This window comes from Branchiostoma floridae, chromosome 4 (assembly GCF_000003815.2).
Source record: "Branchiostoma floridae strain S238N-H82 chromosome 4, Bfl_VNyyK, whole genome shotgun sequence".
In the NCBI taxonomy this organism is placed as follows: Eukaryota; Metazoa; Chordata; class Leptocardii; order Amphioxiformes; family Branchiostomatidae; genus Branchiostoma; species Branchiostoma floridae.
In genome coordinates, this window is record NC_049982.1 from 19618634 (window position 1) to 19637527 (window position 18894).

Below are 18894 nucleotides of genomic sequence, written 5' to 3' on the forward strand. Positions count from 1 at the left end.
TATAGTTTCTCATTATAAACACTATCTACGCGCAAGTTGATATAGCTGTTGCTAAATGCTACACAAACACTGGTAAAGTACCAGTCGTAAGAAACACGGGTAAATGCATCAGTTCCTAAATACTAGAAAAAACAGTCATGTTGGAGGTGAAGATATCCCTTGGCCAGGTGCATATACCAAAATGTGCGTTATTCTAATTAATACCTAATATTTGCATAATTAATAAAGACATTACATAGTTATTTTGTGGTCACTTCATGGTAGAGACTTCATATTGGAGATATATAGGTTGCTTGAGGACAGGTGAATACAATGAAATACATCTTATGTCAAGACTCAGCTATATGCAATAATTGGAATACAAGGGACCCAACCCTCCTTGTCTGAAACAAGTTCAACTATCTTATTACCATGTAATTACGTTAATATTGATACTATGAATGGAGTTATGTATCAAACTCGTGTACTTATATCATTCTGAAACTGCATTTTGTGATTTATACCAATCAACTTCTAAAATGTCATGTAAACCCGTTTTTTTTGGGGGGGGGGGCGAAATCGCTAAAGGGGGGCGAGGTAGGGGGGCGAGATCACTAGCCGGGGAGGGCGAGATCGCTAGTGATTTCGCCCCGGGGGGGCGAGATCGCTAGTGATTTCGCCCCCGGGGGGGCGAGATCACGGGGGGGGGCGAGATCGCTGTCACACCGGCACGTTCCACTGTTGAAGACTTGCCTAGGCTGGGTACCATCCTTCGTTTACCACTGACCATTCTTTTCACTTGCTAATCAGAGAATCAAAATAGTGTAGCGGCTTACTACAGGTGATGATGTTAGTCACCCGTGCTAGCTGGAGGTAGTCGTCAGTGAGAAGTTAACTGCATAGGGGTAGAAAATTATTTGAAACATTTTTGGTGGATGTTAACGGCCCCCAAATACCAGGAATACACAAGAAATATAATAATTGTGACATCGAATTCTACGGTATTGGACAGCTTTGTCCATGTCAAGTTTGCATATTTCTCTTAATTCAGATTTTGGTCTGACTACATTGTCTGCTATTGGGCTAGCTAGTACTGAAGATCTTTAGTACTTTTAAAATAATAACTTGTGTTTTACAGAGTTACAAATAACCCATATTTTTCTGTCACAGTCGTGAATATTCTCTGTGATACATTTTCAGTCTGCAACAAATGTTAGTCTGATTCAATGCCAAGTCTCTACACAATTTGGCACACAGAATGGTCTGTTTTAAGGCATGCCGGCAATGAGACAAGAATTGTTATCCGAAAGAGTCTCACGTGATAGCTTGTGCAAAAGCCTTGACCCTACAGTATGCTATGTCTGCTATATCCGCAGTAGTTATTTATAGCCTGTGCGTTGCTATATATAGTTACTCTTATCCCCTGTGTGGATATGGGTGGTGGATTTAAAGCATTTGTGTCAACAAGTCCTTGTATCACTTTATATTCCTGACAGCATATGTACTCAAAGGCAGCCATAAAATGTAGCTTTGTAATTTGGTTAGACATTGCTTTCTTTTATAAAACTTGACATCAACATGATGTAGGAATATTTCTTATATTGTAGGGCTTTCGTCACTTCCACATTTAATGATTTACCCCAAAGCTGTCCCTGTGAGCACCCACATGTTGGTGCACGTGCAGTGGTAGTTGGTACAATTTCATAGAGGTACCTGATCTGAGATAATGGGAGCTCTCTGCCACATTTCTCGTGAATACTTCATAGAGCTAAAAATACCTGGCAGTGTTTCTATTTTAGTCTACGGTGGGATGAGAATAGCAAGCATGGCTCTATTTTTGGAAGGCACCCGGGACTAGGGTCAGAAACACAAGCTGACACAAACTGTTTTGTCGTCTCCCAGACATCGCCGCGCACTAATCAGTGTTGTCTGCAAGGCAAGGCAGGTGCGTGTGGGGGGAGGGGGGCACGGCAGACAATCTATTAATCTATCAAATGTTACGGGCATGTTTGATTTTGATTTGATTTGATTTTTTATTTGCACATATAAAAAGGAAATACATCAAGTAAAGATAAATGATACATAAAAACCGTGCGGGAGGGAGGGAGAAGCCAAAACGGCTTATAGGAGCCCTCCTCCTAACAACTACTGAACACAATTCGAATGAAATAATTGAAATGGGAAACAAATTATATCAAAACATAAATGAGTAACAACAATTTGATGATTAACAATAAGGCAAATAAGGCAAATTGAAAAAAAATGATTACAAATCATAAATGAGTAACAACAACTTAATGATCAACAATAAGGCAAAGTAGCAAGTAACATGAATGAAGCTATCTAACAGGACAATAACTAATCAATAAATAGTACAATAACAAATCATAGATGCATGGCAAAATATTCTAGAAAGAAAACAAAAAACAAGGAAATGTAGCAATCTAATTACCTGAATTAACATGTGTTAAATACTGTTAAATGTGTGTCCTTTACTGGACTGGGGGGGGGGGGGAGATAAAGTAGTTTTTGATACTGCACTTAAAACTTATCATGGACGTAAAACTTTCCAGGTGGAGGGTAAGATTGTTCCAATTTGATACACATTAAGATCTAACACTCATTTGGGCTTGAACGGTTTTTACTGGAGGAATATGTAAATAGCGACTTTGTCGAGTTTCACAATAGTGGAATTGTGAATTAAGAGTTAAAAAGCCTTCAAATGTGCAAAAATGGTGAGCTGAAGTCTATTTATATCAAAAATGTTCAAAATCCTAAGCTTCGTAAGTAGTGGCACTGAATGGGCGAGGAAATAAGAACCAGTTGTGGTGCGAACAAATCTTTTCTGGAGAAGTCTTATGGGCTGCAGTGTAGTTTTGTATGTGGATCCCCACATGTTCAAACGACCAGTCCCGTATGCTTTTGTAATTTTTTTACAGCTACTCTTTTATTTATTTTTGTATACATGTATATCATTAACTTGTCGTGTCATTGTTCAAGTCAAGTTCCCTTGTTCAGACAAACGGAATCAGATTACAAAACGCGTGCTTTTTTCCTCAAGCTCTCTGACCAAAATGTGGCCAAAGCACGACGGTAACGTTACAAACTTGACAACTTTTCCGCGCTTGTTGAACCCAAAATGTTTCTCCCGTAGTTCCTGCTGTCAAGGAAGCGCTACACGGTGGAGCAGAATGATTTTTATAGTGGTCATGGACACGGAGCTGTTAAGATAATGTTTGATCTTCATGTCCTAAACATGACTCAAAATGGGTATACATTTATATCAACTTTGCCGAAAATACTTACATTTGAGCAAGATTACATTTTTTATTAAGTCCTTGGAACAAATGTTAACAAATGTTAGTTCTGGTCCCTGCAGTCGAAGGACTTTTATGTGAATATGTATGGTCGTCAAAGCGATCCTCTTACCTTATTTCCAAGATCGGAACACTTTGTTATTTACTCCGTAATAATGGAGGCGTTGTTTTGCTTTGTTTGGCTGTTTGCATACATGTTTTACTATCGATCAATCTATCTGTCTGTCTGTATTTATGTATGTGTCTTAGCTATATTCTGGTCCACAACAACTTAGCTACAAACCAGAAAGGTCTGTATTTGCTTATGAGCAAATTCAGCAATATGCAAAAATGGACTGTTCCAAAATTGAATCTGAAACAAAATCATCCAATGCGAGAAAAGACATTTCATAATGTAACGTTACATTTCTGGTCTAGAAATTGCTCCAAATCCCCGCCCTTTGAACTCAAGCCGCGTCGAGGAAAGATTCAAAGCTGACCGATTTTGGTCGAGCAGAGAAACGATGCTTTTGCGCTCCTTCTTATCAGCTGCAGGGTGTACTGAAATTCTTGAACTGTTGAGTCACCGTTCAACCGCTAAAATTTCATCATCTCAAAATTTCCACCATTCTTCCTCCCTCTTGACCCGAAGCTACGGTAAGTTCATACTTGTACTATATTGTAATCACTATTTGTTTACAACACGCACACAACATGCTAGTGATTCACACATAAACAAAGAAAGCACTGTTGTTGTTCAAGAAAGAAAACATTTATTTCACAAACATAAATTGTGTTGTATGCATCACGTTGTGCGACCCTGAACATGTAGGTATTAGACACCTACAGCAGACAATAACGTGGTTATGATTTGAAGTTTTGCTGCTTATTTACCCAAGACAAGGACGGTTCCTGTACTTAACGTTATAGTTTATGGTAAAGATTCTAAGTACTGTAACGTTAGTATTTTTTTTTTTCAAAATGAAATGACGGCGGTGTTCTATCAGAAGACTAAGTATTGTGCTAGAAACAAATCTATGAGATCTATTCGGCGTAATCCAAATGTACAGACAATCACACAAATTACCGTACAAGATTTCAACGAATTTTCAAGTGTTTCTGCCGTAAATTGTGCACAAACGTAAGGAGAGTGTTAGAATTCGAGAAGACAAATCGTAACAACTCTGACCAAGGACGTTATAACGTCCTTGCTCTGACACTACAAAAATTGCTAACATTTTACAAACAAAATATCGTCAAACTTTAGCGTTGGTTGCAACTTACGAGTTTACGAGCAGCAAAATTTTGTCAGATATCTGAAACAACAATATTTCCATGTTAAACGGAACCTTCTCTAGGCGAGATGTCTGCCATAGTTTGCACACGCACTGGTGGCAATACTAGCACTCACTTTTTTACGAGAGGTGTGACTTTACTCGTCTTCATGAATATTAATCAGGGCAGATTCTTACAACACCCGCATTTACCGAATCACGTTTGCGATGCGTGTTCATGAATATTAATTAGAGCAAGCGGGGTAATTGGAATGACCCTTCCTCATTGGCTGTACTCGAGCTAACCAATCAGACCATCGCTTGTGCTAAATGTCGCGCGCCTATTGGCTGCCCCGTAATGATTCAATCAGCGAACACGCACACCTGGCATACTGCTGTTGCAAATAGACATAGAACCCCTGCCAGATTAGCTTATGAATTATTTTGAAGTGATTTTTGGTTAAAAACGATAACGCTGTCTGTTTTGTGAGTATCTCATGCACTAGCATACCAAATTTTTGGTCCTTAAAAATTTTGGGTCTTATTTTTGGACTTAATAACGGGGCGAAACTATACACTTTTGGTTGGAAAATGGCCCAAAAAAACTTGGTCTACTTTATCAATTTCAGGTCATTCGGCCCTGGAACGTGGTAAATTTAAGTACACAGAAAAAAATTAACAGTATGATATTTTAGCTTTCTTTTGACAGTAAAATCGTGACTGTGTGTACTTCTTGTCTCACATGAGGAAGGCTGTACTTAGAACAATCCAGCCAATGTTTTTACGGGCAATGGGCTGAATGCACTGATTGTGAATGCCCGACTAAAAAAACATTACGAAAAAACGACACCGCCAACATCAACAAAACTCTGTCTGATTATATGAAAATATCATCTACATCTCTCTATCAAGTCTTATTTTCATAGACAGCACGAATCATTTGTTACAGTCAAATAAATCTTTGGAGCGTTCTCTAGTCTGCCACCTTCACGGCCACACTCCCTTGGGAGTACAATGGTGGCAATGTTTATGTCGCTTCCTTTTGGTTGCTTTTCTACTCAACAAACATTTGAAGACCCATATTCATTGTGTTTTATGGAGCTTTATGTGTATCATGGCAGTTGTGTGACTGCTTGGAAGAGTTCGTATAGTTAGCGACACGAGCCGCCAATACGCAGAGGCCGGTGACCGCAGTGATTCAGCTTTATTTATGTGTATCATGGCAGTGTGACTGCTTAGAAGAGTTCGTATAGTTAGCGACACGAGCCGCCAATATGCAGAGGCCGGTGACCGCAGTGATTCAGCATTGTCAACATTACTGTTAGAATTCTGTTTTTAAAAAAAACATGAAGTAAATATACTTGGAATGCAAATTAAAGCTGTGTGCATGGACCTGGTTTATTTTCCTTTGTTATCAGCATAGTCAGTGGCAACAAACACGGTGTACGTTATCCATATGTTTCTTAAGGAATGACGATGGCTAAATCTCAGAAACCTGTTATAGATGGAGTTTATGCGGGCAAACCACACCATTCAGTCCGCTAATTGTACCTTTGTTATATATAATTATACATCTTATAGATGACTAAAGGGAAGTAATATTACGTGAAACCCATGAAATGCCAATTCGTGGGTAGACGTTTGAGGCAAATATGTCCGTACCAGCGGTATAAAAAAAATGAAAATGTAATAAATACAATAATGATATTTGTTTCAAGAACGAAAGGCATTAAGACAAAAACAATGTTGTCATCGTGAGTAAAGTAACAGATTTAAGTATTCGATCAAGATGTGATCTACGCAACTAACTACATCTGCTGTAGTCTAAACCTGGGCCAAAGCAGCGCATCTCGGCAAATACAAATGTCATGGGAAGAAATATTATGATATCTGTACCAAACATTTCAAATAACTGCTGAAACATATATATTACTAGAAACATATTGGCACTTAATTATTTGACGGGCATATTTATTTTCTTTCATAGAATTTTCGTCATTGAGTACGACATTCAAGCTGTGATCTACCGTTACATTATTCAAAATGGCGGCGTCTGCAGGCTTGTAAAAAATGCAGTATGTCGACAAAGATTGCAGCATGTCGCACATGGATTTGTACTAAACAGCCGTTGCTGATTTCTTTTCTTTGTGTGGATTAATAAGAAGAGAAAAACAATTATGACAACCTTTCTGTTTCTGAATCTTTCAAACATATCGTTTTATGCCACAGTATCATGATCAAAGAAAAAAACTTCTTGTTAAATGTTATAGTACTCATCAAAATTGTCAAGAGTCCCAATTAATGGCTGGCGCCGGTATTATTCGTACTTCATTGCTTCAAGGATCCAATAAGGAAAACTATATAGGAGAATTCTCAAGTCCGCAGAAGATGCCTAAAGAGCATGGGAGAACAGCTACTGCTGCAAGAGCCAAATGAGTAATCATTTTTTAAAGAAATACCTTTTCATCTTGCAATCATTTACAATTTGCGGCATGTAGATCAGAAAATGTACATACCTTGTATTTTGATATGTAACTCATTGCAAAGTAACTATGCCCTAGTTTATCTAGACGCAGCAAGTAGGAACGAAACGGAAATAGAATATCGGCAGAATAAGCCGTAAAGAAGTACGACAGAAGTAAAGTCGTTACCTAACTGCGTGACAAATACAGATCATATTCTGGTGTCTCGTGTTCGGCTTTGAACTTTTGGTTCTAGATTGAAAAAAGACCAGTTCAGGCACAATCATTAGCTTCTGAACCATGTTGTTTTATATCTGTGCGTTTAAGTATGGCTTTCTTAGTTATCTCGTCCTCCACTTTCGTTCCCTCTTGTTTCTTGTTTTCCACACACAAGTGAAGATAGTACTATAGGAAACAAGGTGACCGCGCAAAAAAAAGGTTACCGGCTCCACAATTCCAGCAAAATTGTAAAGACTCAGGTAAAAATCCATGCTCGTTTTTCTAATGACCACTCCCGTAAATTCTTTCATGTTCCTAATACCAAAACATGACATGATTATGCTGTAATTATGCGAAATGACTAGACGGTCAGTGACATACATTGAGGACATTTCTATATGGGCCAATTAAATTCCAAATTAGTCGGCGACCTAACTTCTTGGCTCTGATTTATTCTTCATATCTTCATACATCTTCATACATCGTAAATTGAAACAGAAGAACACTGCTGGGTATAGTCTTAACAACACATCGTTTGTTATGCAAGGAATTGCTCATGGAAATAGTTACATGTAAGTGTACGTTGTCCATAACTGAGATTTCCTTTTTCGGAATTTACATCATTTAGTTTAAACGATCGACCTAAAGAATTACTGTTGCTTCAACTGTTATTATATGTCCGAGTAATTCATTGTTACATATTTAAGAAATTTGAAATTCTATGCAAGCAAGCAGTTCAATCCGTACATCAGCCGGTTTATGTGGAAAAGCGCTCTATTTACAGCATGATCAGTACTTGTTTGGTACTTTTTTCTTGATATTAATACGTTATTTTTTATGATTTTTTTCCATTCTATGAATGATATTTCGATGTCGTAACTTCGGAATGTACTAGTATACTCACATTACTCAGTGAGCTAAACAATCCACACCGACTAACAAGTCCAAAGTATGATTATACATATAGAGAAAATTTTGATTTGCTAGGAGAAGTGTGTCATGCAATAATGTATTTCGAATCCTTGATATCGTAAAATGTATTGTACTTACTGTCGCATTCTGAACCACGCCCGAACAACTGAAATTTCCGGAAATATAAAGCAAACGCCAGATCTCCATATACGTCATTATCGTTCATTCTACGTTGAAAATTTTGCTACGATGTATAAATATGGACATACTCTCATCTAAATGAGTCACAAAGCCGGATGTGGTGAGCATATATCCGTTCCAAACCGGAAACTTTCTGTACAGGTGACTGCGGAAAGCTACGCCTACCCTTAACTTATTAAGCATAACGCCTTAAGCAACCCAACCTATATCGTCATAAATTAAATTGACCTCATTTCTGTAAGGCAAATATATTTCCTCCATAAGACAGGTTGCAATCCTTTGGTTGCCAGGAAATCTACCGTGTTGACAAACCTTATCATAGTTACACAGCGTTGCTGGAGACACGTACTGACGGTGTCTATTCATCAGGCTACAGCACAGACGTTTTATCAAGCATTCCTCTCCGGCAGAAATTGTTCAAAGAAACTATTTGCATTCACAATTTAAAAACAATGTAATCACTCCACTCTGCAAAAGAAGTTTATAGTCGTTTTAGGATATCTTAATTTTTGTACGTGGGCAGTAGGATATCAACATCTCCGTCATCCGTCCAACATGGGTACACGGCTGCAGTCCGCAGAGATTTTGCCGGAGCTGGAGCCCACTGTTGGCTATTCCTTCGGGTGGTGATTGAAAAGGGGCATCTTTTGCGTACACCAGGAAATTATGCCGTTTGGGAAATGGTTTACAATGCGACATTATCGAAAATGCAGACAGGCACATTACCATTCACATTATTGCAGCAAGAAACAATTTCTGCTGTCCATTCTGGCCAAGTAGTAAAGAAGATGAACATCACTTTATCAGTGATTGTTTACGATATCATAATAAACGCCCAAATCTCTTCACCTTCCTTTGCGCGTTCGAGCATCTATATGTACATCCCATCCTGTACATAAATTCAAAATTTAAATTCTAGGAGGAGATATTATGTACAGTTTGATACATCAAAGAATATCAGACCTTAGATACAGTAGTGTAAATGATACGTTAAAATCAATATGTTGATTCATTCATAAACTTGTGTATTAATTATTGTTACTCCATTTACATCCACTTGTTTTCTTAAATGTATAATTGTAGACGATATAGCGAAAGTCGCTGTAATTTTGTTGTGTCATTGAATATTTTTTGATAATTAATCTTCATATCAATGTCACAATAACTTAAGTTGTGTTTGTGAGAAGAAATTCCTTTAACCTTTTCATCGATAGAACTGGTGATTGAAATACCTTGCGATAGTTAATAGTAAACGTCAAATATCTGAGAAAGAAATACACGTATATACGGTAGCAAAAGGAAAACCGTCCATCTAGGGTGCACCATGGGTGTCAGGATGTTGACGTGGTGTTTATAACCATAGCTAAACCCTACATTTTCACCGTACCAAGAAGCGAGAAGAAGCCGACTTTCTGTGTTAGACAACATTTGTGATACTTTTATATGTATATATGTTTTGACTTGTTGTGACCTGTACTTAGCTCGGTTGAGCAAAACTGTACAATAAAGGTCTTCATTCATTCATTAACATGATACCAGTGGTGGATTGATGGACCTCGTTGATGCAAACTGAAAGATAATGTGTCTATCTGTGGTCCATTCGGAGTAATGCAGTATTGACTCCTAACCAATTCAAAATATGCCTTGGCTTGTCTCAGCGGAGCTAGCAAGGGAGGGAGCAACATTATAGTGGATGTGGGTTGATTGGGGACCGTGCACCCACTACCATAATACCTAATGTATCAGCCTAACAAAACAAACCATGTCAGATCTAAAACACAGGTAGGGAAGGCACCCTTGTTCCACTCTTGTTCCCAGATTTCGCTCCGTTTACCCTGATTTTCTCATGATGCCGTGCGCTTGTAGTCATAGTGTGATGATTTCCTAAAAATCATGGTGCCCATCATATCCAAATAGAATATTTCATAGAGCTAACCGTCTCTCAAAAGCTGTATAAGGTACGATCATTTACAAGAAATGGTATATTGTCGAAACTGGTGTAATGTTAATCATAATATCTTATCATATGAGCACCTTGCTTATGACCTGGCGCTAATGTAAGTATATGTCTGTAGACATGTATTTATCTTGCTTGATATAACATATTTTATCATGCCTTAGTAAATGGCCCTTATTGTTTAATCCTGCCTAGTTTACAACTGAAAGCTTCTTCTCCTTTCCAAGAAACGTGAATGTCTTTAAAACAGCCGTTTTGGTTATTCTGTTTCTATACGGCATCTCCGAGACGTCGCTCTCCTCGCTGTCCTACACTTTATGAATAATTATTAGCTCTTGCTCTCCAATTCGATGGAGGACGCCATGCGCGAGCTAAAAATAGAACTGAAGGATTTTTCTGGTTGGTGCGCGCCGATTTATTTCCAATTTGGAGGCAGCTAAATAAGAGAGGTTGGCTACGTGAGTTGCAAGCGTTGCGCCGTCGAGGGGTTTCTGGCAGCGAGTAACGCGGATTGGAGACACCCAAGATGGCATAAGAGGACGGACCATGTCCCAATCGGCTACGATTTCATGATCCCACCATTATTTTTAGCAATCTGCGGAGGTCGAAAATGCGATAAACCTGGAATTTTGTTGTCAAGCAAGGGGGCGGGCTGAGTCCACTGATTCCGCGCAGCTTGGCGTCCGCGCAATTTACTAGCGCAAGATTTCAATTACTAGCATTATGATCCGAAGTCCTTCTCGTTCATCGATTGTTAGAAATCCTTAAGGCTCGGCCGTTAACTGTGTTTAATGTCATGCTCAGTACCAACGTGGAGGACAGGAGATTACCACCTTTCACCCAGAGGAAACAACATGGCGAAACACCGCTGTGGTTACGGCACAGAGGAGGAATCAAGACACTGCTGCCATACTCTAATGTCGACGACCGCTTCGAGTGACCGATTGAAGAGCACGTCTTGAATAATATTCAGTGTACGGCACCGAGGAGCCACGCAAAGGCTAGATATTCTTCTCATTATCGACTCGGACGGATTTCTCCCGTGAGTGTTGTATACTCCAGTGGGTGGTGCCCAAGGAACAGTACTGACTGTACGCCGAGCTCCTGTCGGGAGGGGTTAGCCGGGAACATGTGCCCACCGCCGCCCGGCTCGCCCCCATGTTGAACACCTGTGGGCCGTCCTCGGAGCACACACCGTCTGCTCATCAGGATTCTCGCGGCCACGGACCAGCAATGACGTTCAGAAAAATACGCTCTACCATACGGCGGTTGGGAAAACGGCAAGATAGCTTCGGTAACCAGCTTCTTCTTTCTTCAACCCCACCCCACGTTCCATTTTGTTTTTCTATTCATCATATCGATTTGGTATATTTCATACCTTAAAAAGCACTATATCACCCTGGCAAGTTAAGTATTAAGTACGTGTCAGCTGACTTGCCTTAAAAGTCAATCATATATAAATTCTAGCTATGGAGACATCTTATAATACATAGGTTACGCCGATGAAGGCTAGACATTCAGGTAGTAAGGTACGATAATTAGCAGTTACGTATTTGTCCAGCTGGTTGAGTAACTGTTATTTGTCGTGTAATGCACAAGTTTTGAGTGGTTCCTTATATAACTTAAATATAGGCGCATCATAGTGTTAACTCAGTATTGCAAGACTTCAAAATTCAAAGTACCATGCATCCAGCCATGTTTTTCAGGGGGAGATTCAAGTGACACCATGGGTACAATTTACACCAAGTATTCAGCTTTATCTGTGCAGTTGGCCTACGTATCGTCAAATTTCTGTGGAGAAATTTTACCAAGCAATATCAATCCTTCACATTTAATCACTTTTTAATATGATTTGTCATTCATATCAGTGAACATGTCACAAGGTCATAGAAGTTACCCCAATATGTTAATACAGGTCGCATGTGCAATAATGTTTTTCGGCGGTTCTACCGGTGGAAATCCCGATCGGATCATTTTTCTGTGCACGGGAAGAGACGGGCAGAACTTTTCAACTTTCATCCATGTCACTTTGATTCGATAGATTAATTTGAAATCCATGGTTCCTAGCATTTTGATCGCGATCTCTGTCAACAGACCCTGCCATAGTGATCTCTGTCTACAGACCCTGCCTTAGTGATCTCTGTCTACATATCCTGCCATAGTGATCTCTGTCTACAGACCCTGCCATAGTGATCTCTGTCTACAGACCCTGCCATAGTGATCTCTGTCAACAGACCCTGCCATAGTGATCTCTGTCTATAGACCATGCCATAGTCATCTCTGTCTACAGACCCTGCCATAGTCATCTCTGTCTACATATCCTGCCATAGTGATCTCTGTCTATAGACCCTGCCATAGTCATCTCTGTCTACAGACCCTGCCTTAGTGATCTCTGTCTACAGACCCTGCCATAGTCATCTCTGTCTACAGACCCTGCCATAGTGATCTCTGTCTACAGACCCTGCCATAGTGATCTCTGTCTACAGACCCTGCCTTAGTGATCTCTGTCTACAGACCCTGCCATAGTGATCTCTGTCTACAGACCCTGCCTTAGTGATCTCTGTCTACAGACCCTGCCATAGTGATCTCTGTCTACAGACCCTGCCATGGTGATCTCTGTCTACAGACCCTGCCATAGTGATCTCTGTCTACAAATCCTGCCATAGTGATCTCTTTCTACAAACCCTGCCATAGTGACCTCTGTCTACAAACCCTGCCATAGTGACCTCTGTCTACAGGCCCTGTCATAGTGACCTCTGTCTACAAACCCTGCTATAGTGATCTCTGTCTACAGACCCTGCCTTAGTGATCTCTGTCTACAGACCCTGCCTTAGTGATCTCTGTCTACAGACCCTGCCTTAGTGATCTCTGTCTACAGACCCTGCCATAGTGGACACCATAGTGATCTCTGTCTACAGACCCTGCCATAGTGATCTCTGTCTACAGACCCTGCCATAGTGATCTCTGTCTACAGACCCTGCCATAGTGATCTCTGTCTACAAACCCTGCCTTAGTGATCTCTACCTGTAGAATTACGGTGATTCTGTGAATCTGTACCTTACATACATAAGAATGTTAACGTTGATCGAGCGATACGAGATGAATAGACATAGAGATAGACAGATAGACAGTTGGGTAGATAGGTAGACTGACAGATAAATTGATAGATAGATAGATATGTGGGTTGATTGACTTCATTTTGATTTATTTGTCCCGCCGTATTAAGACATACAGCTAGGGCTGCCCATCTCGCCAAAGGGTCAACTCAAGTTACTGAACAGTATACAATATACAATATACAATACAAACTGTTACACGGCACTGGACTTAAACACTAGTTTATTTTTTTGCGTACACCATACCAAGCAGTGCGTCATTTTGGATGCGGATACGGATAGGTTTACTAGCTTAACAGACGCTATATCTATGAATAAGATCAACGTTAGAAGGTTAGCTGATATTTAGTATATATAGTATGGAGACAAATCATTCAGTAGATAATTGACAGAATAAGACAAGGACAGTCCTGCACATGGAGATGTGTTCGTATGACTAACACCTTGACTTACTAAAGAGTGGTCCTTATTCTTCAAATCTTCCGCCGAACTAAATTTAGAATGATGCTTGACCAATGACAACAAAACAAAGGGTGCTAGAAAGTTTGATCAGCTTTAATTTTTGTATTTTTCCGCTACTTGGTCGATCAAGCTCATTTTTATCCAGATACTTCCAGATATGTGAACCAACTAGTTAACATCGCGTCTAATCGATCATGCTAGCTAGTCGTCCAGCTAGGAAAAATAGAAACAGGGCATCTAATCAAGGACGTCCTTAATCTAATTATTCTAAATAATACACAAAAATGATCTATTTTTGTACAATGTACTTTATTTGAGGGACATTTCTAAATGAACAAATCGACACATAAACAGGCAATGACTCTGCACAACCAAATCAATAACGGTAACTCCATGGTGACAATGTTTTAACAAAAATTAGGGAAAACGGAGATAACATCAATAGTTGGTTGATATAATATGACAAGTGAAAAGGATATGTTGCAGTAAAGATGTGCAGTGCAGATTTTGAAAGCAAGGAATCACCTCATTACAATGAACCTTCCGTATTTCCGTGATTTTTCAAAATACAACACTGTATGTTGGTCTTAGATTTTAGTTCATTTTGGAGGATGCAAAAAGCGATGATAGTCAACTGTTGACTATTTAGCGTGCCGTGATGAAATTTATTAACATGTTAGGACTACTTTTAAACTTGTTATGATGGTACAAACATGCACACACACACACACACACACACACACACACACACACACACACACATACACACACACACATACACACACACATATACATGCGCTGATTTAAAAGCTATGGGACAGATGATATTTGTATTTACAGAGCGTCACAAATGTTCTCATAGATCCTCATATAGTATAGTGCTCAGAGAAGATAATGTATGTGTAATAGACAATCAACATCTACAACTCGGCACAAAAAGGTTCGCATATCAACTTTGGTTGATCTTATTTCTGATGTTTCTGCATTGATTTCAATGTATCAATTGAATTGTATGATTTCCTTTCCTACGGTATCAAACACATCATGATTGTAAACTCATGAAATGAGCACGGGGCCTGCTTACATGAGTGGGACACCAAAAAAAAAGTGCCCAAACTTCCCTGCTTGTGGTAAAGGCAGTATAGCCCTGTTGTTACTGGTGCGCGTGTCAGTGATTCAATCAATCCTTTTCTCGCGCCATGTTTGTTGTAAAGAACATACAAGTTTAGAAACATCTGCCCTTTTGGCAGTTGAATGGCCAAATCAAAGCGTGGAGGCGGCAACGAGAGCCGCACGCTGACACGGCAAGAGTAACTTTCAGTGTTTGGTGGTGGAGGCAGTGTCATGGTGTGGGACGGTATAACCGACATAGGAAAAATAAGACTCGTCATCATTCCAGGGAACCACAATGTGGTGAGATATAGGGGCACCATCCTCCGTCTAGTCTCAATATCCCACTTCTTCAATATTGGACCAAATTCCATTCTGCAAGATTACAACACCCGTCCACACAGAGCAAGGACCATTGCAGACTACCTCCAGGATGCGATGCTGGAGTACAGTCTTAGGATGGAATAGCCTTCCTACGGCTTATGGCTAGCACTCGATTGAACACCTCTCGGTTCAAATTGTTTGCTTTAGTAACAATGGCTTCAATTGACATAGTTTATTCGACTTGTCATCATTCACAAGTCAGTACAAACGAATGAATATGCTGAATGGAGTGTTTAACTTAAGTAGGGTAATTTCGGCACGTTATTTTGTGACCCCCTGTATGCAATGGCAGGCCTGGTGCTCGTTCCATTCATTCACAAATAATAGAATGATCTACTCAGATGTACTAAAAATAAAGTTGGATGTTCTGTATATCAAAAGTTACGTGTAAAAAAGATCGATTGAATCATTGTCACCGGCCCGCGGCCATAACAACCGGACGATACAGTGTTGAACAGAAGCAGGGAAATTTGGGCACTTTTCTTGTGTCCTACTCATGTAAGCAGGCCCCGTGCTCGTTTCATGAGTTAAGCATCATAATGTGTTTGATACCATAGGAAAAGGAATCACATAAGCTTTCAATTGATGTATAATACATTGACATTGATGCAGAAACATCAGAAATATGATCAACCAAAGTTGATATGCGAAACTTTTTGTGCCGAGTTTATATCAGCAACATAGATAGTTTCATTCTACCTTTCAATTAGTATTTTCTACATAAATTACATACATTGTACGTAGAAAGGCCCTATCCTTTGATACAGTTCTAATGCAACATTTTTTTCATTCATTATGCCACATTTACATGATCTATGCATTGTGATGTTAACTTTTAACTTAACACTTTTGATTTGCCGTCCCAAGTATGAAATCCCAATTATCTAGCACTAAAGAATCATGACATTTTCGCGTTTTGTAGTTTAGGCCCTTACTTGTATGATTGCCATCTGTTGAAATGTTCCCGTCTGCTTAGAATTGCATATTCCGTTTATTGGAATTCTTTCAATGCTATTGCCGTTTGGCTATCGGCTATCAATTACGTACCCTGTCCTACTCCTGTTTTTGTTGTTGTTACAATTCAAGAATATAACTGGTTTATACAAGCACCTAATGACTTCGCTGCACAATTCGTCGTGTCACTGATGAAAGTTACTAAATAATATCTGAAATGTCTGGCCGTTTCCCAAAAAATCATATCTAATTGCTTGAGTAACTGCTTTTTGGCATATCTTATTACCTATTTGTCTAATCTTCGTCGACGTAATCCGTCGTAGAATATGTTGCTTCTGCAATGCTTCTTCATGTTGCCTCATCAACAGCTACGAAGAGAACAAAGGTAAATGCTGATGAATCCATTATTGGTGGAATGATGCCGCGTTACTTTTCAGCAGTTTCATCATTCTTTTTATACTGGTTAAAAACGCCTTTCCCGTTTTAATGACAATGCTGCAAATTAGGGTCATATGAAGGACTTGTATCCGCGAAACGTAGTCAGGACCTTTGTATCATGGTGATGATGATGATATTTGTATCCGGTCCATTCGCCGTAACAAGGCCTGTTTATTGCAGTATTCGCTCGGCCCTTAGTCCGCGATGATATGATTTATGTATCAAGAAATCAAGTGAATATAAGGGTATGAGACACATGTGTTTTTCCATTATTGTTATGTGTTGTTTTGCTCGAACATAGTAACCTCAGTTGTTAATAAGAACCTGTTCATATTACGTACCACTGTTGACTAAGTTGTATGTCTTCATGAACTATTCACTTTTCACATCATGTGACCTTGGATTCCGTGAATGGACATGTATTAAAGGTATACTCCATATGCATCTAAGAGAATAGCATTATCACATCAAGGACATTACTTTTATTCATGTATATTCCAGATCTTGAATACGTTGAACTTCAGATGCAATCCAGGACCATTATCCTTGCTGCGAGAAGTCTTACAGACTTGCCCTTTGAAATATCAAGATCCACACTCTGATTTTTAAGAAGTGCAATTGGTAGTTGCAAGTTCAAGATGTTGGGAGCAAGGTGGAACATTTGAGACCTATTTTAACATCATCATTTTGATTTAATTCATCGCAATTGTATAGTCTATGGAGTGAAGGTCTACATAGGTACATTTTCACATATGGTGCAGGGCTATGATTCCATTCTTGGTGGATCTAGTAAGATTCATCCACCTCTCATCCAGAAGTCTACATAACAAGGCCAATACAACTATCTCTCTGTCAGTCATTGGAAAATCATATAAGAGCTCCACTGCCGTCACTTTGACCTACAGCAGTAATAACAACAAGCAGATTCTTGCTAGCCAGAGCTGCCAGTTCCAACAACGATCGTTTGAGAAATGTAAGGTGCATTGGGACTTCGGGATGGTCTTAGATTAGACTGGGGGTCGATGCCAAGGTCAGGGGGCATTTGTCTCTCCAGAAGTTGTATATGTTTCAGTCATGACACATAAAGAAAAACAAATAATGCAAGCTCGAAAGGGCCTGTGCTAACACGCAATCTCAGACATGCATAAAGATGCTGCCGATGATTACGCACATGTAAAAAGACGTGAGCATCTGATGATGACGAATGTGTTAATCTATATGTAATCGATTAATCTTTTACATTAATTGATCCTTTAAAACATCCCTATCCTACCTGCGGAAAAAAGTGACGAACAAAGCAAACAGAAAAGAAATGTGATGTGATGTGATGTACAAAAACTTCTTATGGGCAACAGGTCCTACCCTAACGCTATACAAACGATCTGGAGATTTACACATTAAAGAGTTAGAAAAAGTCCTGGTCTATAACTATATATATCTCAGACCACATGTGCTGGCCATGGATATCTACATCCATTACATTTTTAGTCAATCTAACGAGTCTCGTTTGTTAGATAAGGTTCAGGTTCGAACTTGAAGTTTAGGGTTGCTATAGTGCCAGGCCAATACGTGTACAATGTGAGCCAATTAAAGTGGCAAACAGGCATCAGTAACACCATGCGTAGGAACAGAAAATAGACACACTGTTTTTATTGTGACTTATATATAGCTTCTCCAAACACCATGTGTAATATTGTCTAAATGTTTTGTCTAACATCGTCACAAGTCATCCAAAACAAATCCTATATTGAATGAAGTACTGTGATAATGATATCAACTGATTAGAAATCTATCATTTATAGTTATTTTTGTTATTTTCGCTGTTTTGACTATTTGGCTCTCCAAATTAGCTCGTTTTGAAATGGATATTTACGACATATGTGCCGAGTTTTATATGCTTGCAGTGTAAGCTATATGGGAGTGCGCCAATAACGTATTGTAAATAACGGACGGAACGTGACAGACGGAACGTGGAATATATGGCCAGGCATCATGACATCAAAATGACTAATTTGTTATGCTTCCACGAAGGAACTTGAAGAATATACCCAGCCCTAAATAGTGCTTGTTGTTTTTTAGGGCTACTGTCACACCTTTACAACAATTCGAAGATTGTTCAATATCTGGCAT

The 18894-nt window shown here is 39.3% G+C and overlaps 1 protein-coding gene across 2 annotated transcripts in view; it reads left to right on the forward strand.

Annotated features, from left to right (window-relative positions):
• LOC118414525 overlaps positions 1 to 18894 on the forward strand; it is a 40407-nt gene that overhangs the window by 11875 nt on the left and 9638 nt on the right. Inside the window, exon 1 of one of the 2 annotated variants that reach the window (XM_035818606.1) lies at positions 10742 to 11594. The exons of the other annotated variant lie outside the window; for it this stretch is intronic. Coding sequence (XP_035674499.1) covers positions 11459 to 11594 — 136 coding nt within the window. The 5' untranslated portion in view covers positions 10742 to 11458. Of the gene's footprint in view, positions 1 to 10741; positions 11595 to 18894 lie in introns of those variants that run through there. 2 annotated transcript variants of the gene reach the window in all.